General features: G+C 37.8%; 1 protein-coding gene across 2 annotated transcripts in view; it reads right to left on the reverse strand.

Annotated features, from left to right (window-relative positions):
- The window catches only part of LOC125047963 (gastrula zinc finger protein XlCGF57.1-like), a 6,389-nt gene extending 1,554 nt beyond the window's left edge, over positions 1 to 4,835 (reverse strand). Inside the window, exons 1-2 of one of the 2 annotated variants that reach the window (XM_047646512.1) lie at positions 4,707 to 4,835; positions 1 to 560 (exon numbers count right to left, since the gene is read on the reverse strand). The exon at positions 1 to 560 is cut by the window's left edge and continues 1,554 nt beyond it. In XM_047646512.1, the coding sequence (XP_047502468.1) occupies positions 1 to 560; positions 4,707 to 4,813 (667 nt within the window). In that variant the 5' untranslated portion in view covers positions 4,814 to 4,835. Of the gene's footprint in view, positions 561 to 4,643 lie in introns of both variants that reach the window. The other variant, XM_047646513.1, reaches the window with a different exon arrangement.
- Positions 4,836 to 7,500: the final 2,665 nt, after the last annotated feature.

A 7,500-nucleotide genomic window follows, 5' to 3' on the forward strand; every position in this document is an offset into this window, starting at 1 on the left:
TCATGTGGCACACTATATGAGATTTTTGAGAGAATGGCTTATGACATATGTCACATATAAAAAGCTTCCCTTTTGTATGCTTTGCTGAATGTTCCAACAACTCATTCTTGCAAGAGAATTTTATACCACACACTTCACAACGGAAATGTTTCTCAAGTGCATCCACCTCTTGTGTTGCCTCTTCACCCCTTTCCTGAACACCATCTGATGAGCACTTCCTCTCACAATCCTTAGATAACAATGGATCTACATCTTCACACACCAAAATGTCCAAGTCACATTCATCAACTGGTTCTTTGCCAAGACTTTGGACTTCTTCGAACACTGGCTTCTCACTTTTTATATTACCTGAATCTTCAGTCTTTATATAGACAGCACTCTCTTCATGTACAACCTCATTAATTTCTTCATTGCTACCCTGGAAATGATTCTGACTGATGGCCTCCACATTCTCATCCTTCGTATCGATGAATTCCACTGAGTTACCATGATATGCTGCTTTCAAATGTACGTCATCCATGATGGCAGTCAAAGTCACCCTTTCACTAGCCATAACACTCCTGAAAAAAAAAAAAGACCAGTGGTACGTGAGCGTTCTTCAGCGGAATCAAAATTGTTGCAAATTTGTCCCTCCATTTTGATAACTATTAACAAATCTACATAAAAAATGTAAAGACAACCTTTTAGCCACACGAAGAATAGTGATACACAATATCCTCATAGGAATACATAATGAAAGGGTGTAATGTGGGACCGTCATTTCCAGTGGTTTGCTCAAGCATTTAGTCTATATATATTCTTAAAATATTACTAAAAATAGTAATACCTACATTCTTATCTAAGAAAGGCTAATACAAAAGAGAAGTATAAATGATGGATGTTGCTCACTCCAGAAGTTTAATAGAGGCGACGGGAATAAGGGTCGAAAATCGACAAGGACTGCCACACATTCCAGGTTCAATATGATGCTGTTTAATTGCCTAATGTCAGCAGCACTTCCACCACTTTTACTCCTTATTATTTTCATCTATGGTCAACACATGTCGATGCTTAGCTTAGGATGGGTTTGGATCAGCCAATGTTCATCAATGCGCTAAATCAGCAATGACAACCAACAGCGCCTGAAAGTGTGCTGGTGCAGGGGCACAAACTGTTTCGGTGGCTGAAAAGTGGACTAGTGCTGTTCATGTATACTGCAGTACTCACTACCCGACCCATGTATGTAACCTTTTGGAACCCTATTGACAGAAGTGGAAACACAGTTGAGTTCAGTGACAAATGAGTTAAATGACAAACAATGGGGAGATGAGTAATGGGGATCCTCTGTATATGCGTGTGTGTGTGTGTGTGTGTGTGTGTGTGTGTGTGTGTGTGTGTGTGTGTGTGTGTGTAAGAAAGACAAAGACAGTGATGGAGCAAGAGAAATACAGTGAGAATTAAAAGGAATTGTACAGAGGACATTAGCAATAGATAAACAGGAGCTTAACCCAATTGCCCCATATGGCAAGAATACATGCCATGCCCAATGTAATACAAGTTTATTTATTGTAATTACATATAGATGGCTCCACAAGTGCTTAGTCACCAAGGAATTGGTTATTAGTTCTATGCATCTCACTTGTTTACCTTTTTCCCCAACTTTTGGAAAGGGTTTTTTGCATTATTTCATTGTCTTAAATGTTATCGAGATTTTAAGAACAATTTAATAATCATAACATCAATAACAATAATAACAGTATCGATGTCAACTGTATTAAAAAGAAAAACACACTTTCCTGCCAATACAAGGAATGGGGAAATCAGGATCAGTCACTAGGGCTACTGATAGACTCATGAGCTGAGAGCATGTGGAGCCATCTTTATGTAACAACATTCACAAAAAAACTACAGGGAACAGAATATAAATCCGAGGCGAATGTGTTAAGAGAAATGGTATGATAGATTACACACAGGAGAGGCATAGAAGACCATCTACAAGGTAGTTACGGCAGCAAACAATTACAGGAGCAAATATGGAAATACAGCAACTTCAAAGATATACATAAGTAATGTACTAATAACAGAAGTAGAAAATAATAAATAAAAATAGTAAGAATAAACCAAGTAAGTCCACGGTTGAAAAGATATCAGAGGAAGTAAGGAGAGCTATCAATATAGGAAAGAACTATGAAGCTGCTCATAATTTGAAAATTCAAGTAAAATATATATATATATATAATATACACATATTATATGTATGTGTGTGTGTGTGTGTGTGTGTGTGTGTGTGTGTGTGTGTGTGTGTGTGTGTTTGTGTGTGTGCGCGTGTGTGTGCGTGTGCATGTGTGTGTGTAAATATATAAGTATATATATAAATATACAAATATATAGGTATATACATAAATATACAAATATACAATGCAAAAACTAGTTTTTGCATTGTGTTTTTTTTCCATTACTCACACTCACACTCACACTCACACACACAGACTCACTCACTCTCCAGCGGCATCGCAGGAGTTGCCAGAATGAGGTCACAAGCAACAATATATATATATATAATATAGATATAATATACATATAATATATATATATTCATATATATATCAAATATATTATATATATATTATTCAATATATACTATATATATATATATATATATATATATATTTATAAAGTACATATATAATTATATACATAATATATATATATATATATATATATATATAATATACACATATAATATTTATAATATATACATTATATATATGCATATAATACATATATAATCATATATATATATATAATATATATATAATATATATATATATTTATAATATATATATGATATATAGATATATACATTATTTATATATATATATATATATATATATATATATATATATATATATATGATACACACACACACACACACACACACACACACACACACACACACACACACACACACACACACACACACACACACAACATAATGTATAAATATATACATATATGATATATATATATATAAATATATATATATATATAATATACATATATATATTATACATATATATATATATATATATATATATATATAAATATATATATATAAATAGTATATATATTATATATATAATATATTTCTTTTCCAATAATACCACCTATGCAAGACTAGTTTAAGTATAGCTAAGTCAGGTTAGTCTATACTAGGCTAAGACTGAATAGGCTAAGTTAAACTAGGTTAGGCAGCACTGTGGTTGGATGCAGAGTCATCCCTTGCACCTGGATGAGAGAAAAATACCTGAAATCAATGAAAAACAGAGATACCTTCAAGGAAATCATTAATTTCTCCTTTCAGCTTCCATCACAGTTATTTCTTAGGTTAATGTTACTGAGAGCGATGCACAGAGATGGATGGAAATGGACAGTGCTGTAAGAAGCAATACAGGTACATCTGCTGTGGCCTCATATTTACCAGGAAATTACAAAAATACCCTCTGCAAATCACTGCTTAGAGACTAAGTCCACAACACACTCACACAGCCTAAGTTCCTTAATTGACGTTCTCTATAGCTCAATTTCATACATTTTCTACAAGTGCGTTCTCTATGACAATCATGTTTTTTGTTGACAAATCTGGAAATTATTTCTGATTAGTTATTTTTTTTATCATTATTTCTCATATTCCTCATTCTTTTTCTCTCATTTATGGATGCTAGTGCATTTGTTTTACTGTTTTCTCTAATCTATGTGCATTTTTATTTTGTTTTTCCTTATCATTTCTCTTATCCATTCCTAACTATTGAATGACATTACTGATTGTTTACCCTAATTGCCTCCCATATTGGAACAATACTCTCAATCACTTCCTCCGTTTCCTTTCAGCTTTTGCCAGGGCAGGACTTTCAAACTTCTGTGGTCAGCGTGACATGGCCGACATGTGATTTTATTTTTAAGTATTATTTTATCAGTATTGTATCTCTAATATATATTATCATAGGGTTATTGAAAGGTAATTTTTATGTTGGTAAAGGGCAACATTATGTCAGCCAGGCCGACCTCTTGGCCGATGTGTGCCAGTCACACAGACCTTTTCTTATGAATCTGCCGGGAGTGACTTTCAATTTCCAAACAAGACTATTTGTGATTGGGCAGCTCATCTGTACCTTCCACACTGATGGTATGTCACAATTTTTTCTTCTATAAAAAATCTGTCGTAAGTAAGGTTAGGTTTGGATTTTAGGGTTCACATGGCATGCAATGTCTACTTACGTACAACACAACAGTTTATTATAATTGCATTGTTGAAAACTTGGCTTGCCTTTTCTGAAAAACAACTTTTAGCACATATTATTTTGTGCTTGTTTACTCGGAAGCTTTTTAATTTTGTGCTCGTCTGACAAAGTTTGGCTCATGTTTTAGAAAAATCAACAGTTCCATTGATTCGGGACACAAAGCTTGCCTCGTGATTTTGAAAAACTGACTTTTAAACATTTCATAAACGCTTTCATTCCTTTGATTTCTGCCGATTCCTATTGACATCCAGTGCCATCCATTATTCCCTCCGCTCTCGGTAACAATTACCTTTTCTTATTCTTTTTCCTTCATTCACCTTTTTTCTCTTCCCTTTCTCGCTTCCGTTCTTTCACGCACTTTACCTCCTTTCCCTCTTGCCACATATCTGGTCTCCGTTATTCTTTGCCGCTTCCGCATTTCCTTACTTTATCAAGCTGCTCGCCTCTCTCGTGGCCTGATAATCCTGGCTGATGCTACTGGCGGCGATAAATGTCTTCCGCCTCTGACATTTCAGACACGAAGACGGAGACATTTCTCGCTGTTTTCTTCCGCCTTTGTTGACGTTCGTGGAAGGATTCACAGGCGTTCGTCCGGATTCACGAGCATTCGTCGGGGTTCACAGGCGTTTATGCTCAGGGTTCACAGGCGTTCGTCCGGATTCAAAACAATAATTTACCACAGGGCTATATGACCTTTGATGTCCAGCACATATATTTGTTTCTACCTTTAACCATTGATAAAAAACTGGACGACCCAGCGAGTCAGTCAGCCTGGCTGCGACGCTCAACAATTCCCCTGCGGAGGCGAGTCTAAAAGTCTGTAAAAGAAGCTATAAAGGAAAAAAAAGTACTGACCACCCATCAACTATAAAGTACTACACACCGAGACATACCATCCCTTGCTCGTTGTTGTCTTGGGGGGGGGGGGGGTAGGAGATGGGGACTGGGACCCTATGCGCGGGATCACCCCTACCTTGGTCCTCAGTCCTCGCCTCAACTAACTTTGCAGGGTCTTTTCTTCTCCTTTCCTTTTCCTTCTCTTCTTCATCCCCTTGTTCTGTTCACTTTTAATCGTTAACTCATGCCATCCTATTCCAAAGCTGTGCTTTGCTCCACTCTCCCCCCATCTTTTCAGGGTATTTCAGCATCCCCGCTAGTATCTCTTCCTTCTACCCCTAACCGTCCTACCTCTGCTCCCCCTCTCCCCCCAGTCAAATTCCTTTTCCATTCTAAATTCTGATACTGTAATTTCTACCACTTCCCTGATGCCTATTCCTTTTTCTCACACTACTGGTCGCACCAGGCAAATGCCCCACCCCATCTCCTACCATATCCTCTCCTACCCCCATCTCTCCCACTGCTCCTTGGACATCTATCTTTCTTCTCCTCCTCATCAAAAAACCCTTAGTTTCTCAGAGCCCCCCCCCCCCCCCCGAAACTCTCAAAAACATCCAAAAGTTCCCAAACATGACCCAAGAGAATGCTCATCCACCCTCCAATCCCTCTATTCGTATTCGCCGATGCCCATCCTCCTCTTCCTCAAGCCCCCCTATTCCTCCTCCTCCCACTCTCCTCCAAAACACCCCACGTCCTCTCCTCCTCCATGTGCCCCGCCAATCCCTCTCCTTTCCCCATTATCCTTACCACTCCCACCTGGAAGCTCACGTGACTCCCTTACGTCACAATAATGTCCTCCTCCTGACCCCTCCCCTCCTGACATTCTTACTGATACCTCGCCATCTTCCCCTGTTCCCTTATCTCATTTTCTCGATTCTTTTCCAAGTTCTACCGGACCCTACCATTAGTACTCATATTACCCCCCCCCCCCCTTGATTGATTCGTAATGGCTCTTTTGCAGTTTTCATCATGCAGTGTTACTCTTCCATCTTCAGGCACATAGATACTCTCCCACCTGATCTAATCCCCGTATTAACTCCTTCCCCTTTACAAATCCCTGATATACTCCATTTGCTCCTACCACTTGACCCTTTTCACTACTATACTATCCAACAACTCCCTACTACCTTTGACGTCTAACACATTTTATCCTAATCGTTAACTCATTTTCACCCTTTTCACCACAATACTTTATCTTAATGCTATATGACCTGTGATGTCTAGCACGTTTATTTGGTTTAACCATTAACCTGTAACCATTCTGGAAATCACCAAACATCATCATATGAAAAAAAAACTGCCAAGCCCTACCCTATTGCTATTATAGTGACTCGCAATACTCAAGTAGCAATACTTTTAACTGAAATTACTCCATATTTTTGACACACACACGTACACGCATACACACACACACACACACACACACACACACACACACACACACACACATAGACACACACACACACACACACACACACACACACACACACAGCACACACACACAGACACACACACAGACACAGACACAGACACAGACACAGACACAGACAGACACAGACACACACACACACACACACACACACACACACACACACACACACACACACACGCGCGCGCACACACACACACACACACACACACACACACACACACACACACACACGTACACACACACACACACGCACATATTTATATATATGTATATAAATAAATGAATATATATATATGTATATATATATATGCATGCATATTTGTACTATCACCAAAACGGTATTAGACGATTTACTGTAAGTTGTTTATGTAATCATTGTTGGTGGTTCTCAACCCACCATAATATTTACGATAAACTTGCCCACTACCGTATCTAGGAATGACTTAACCAATATATGCAAATCCATGCAAATCCGCCAACACATTGCGCGCGCATAAACACACACACACACATATACATACATATATACTTGTATATGTATATATATATGTAAATTGTGTGAATACACACACACACACACACACACACACATATATATATGTGTGTGTGTGTGTGACATGTAGCATGCCTATATATATGTATATATATATAGATAGATCGATAGATAGATAGATATAGTTATATATATAGATAAATATGTGACATGTAACATGCCTATATATATATATGTGTGTGTGTGTGTGTGTGTGTGTGTGTGTGTGTGTGTGTGTGTGTGTGTGTGTGTGTATGTTTGTGTGCGTATATGTATACTCTCTCTCTCTCTCTCTCTCTCTCTCTCTCTCTCTCTCTCTCTCTCTCTCTCTCTCTCTCTCTCTTTCTCTCTCTCTCTTT

Source organism: Penaeus chinensis, chromosome 42, assembly GCF_019202785.1.
Source record: "Penaeus chinensis breed Huanghai No. 1 chromosome 42, ASM1920278v2, whole genome shotgun sequence".
Taxonomy (NCBI): Eukaryota; Metazoa; Arthropoda; class Malacostraca; order Decapoda; family Penaeidae; genus Penaeus; species Penaeus chinensis.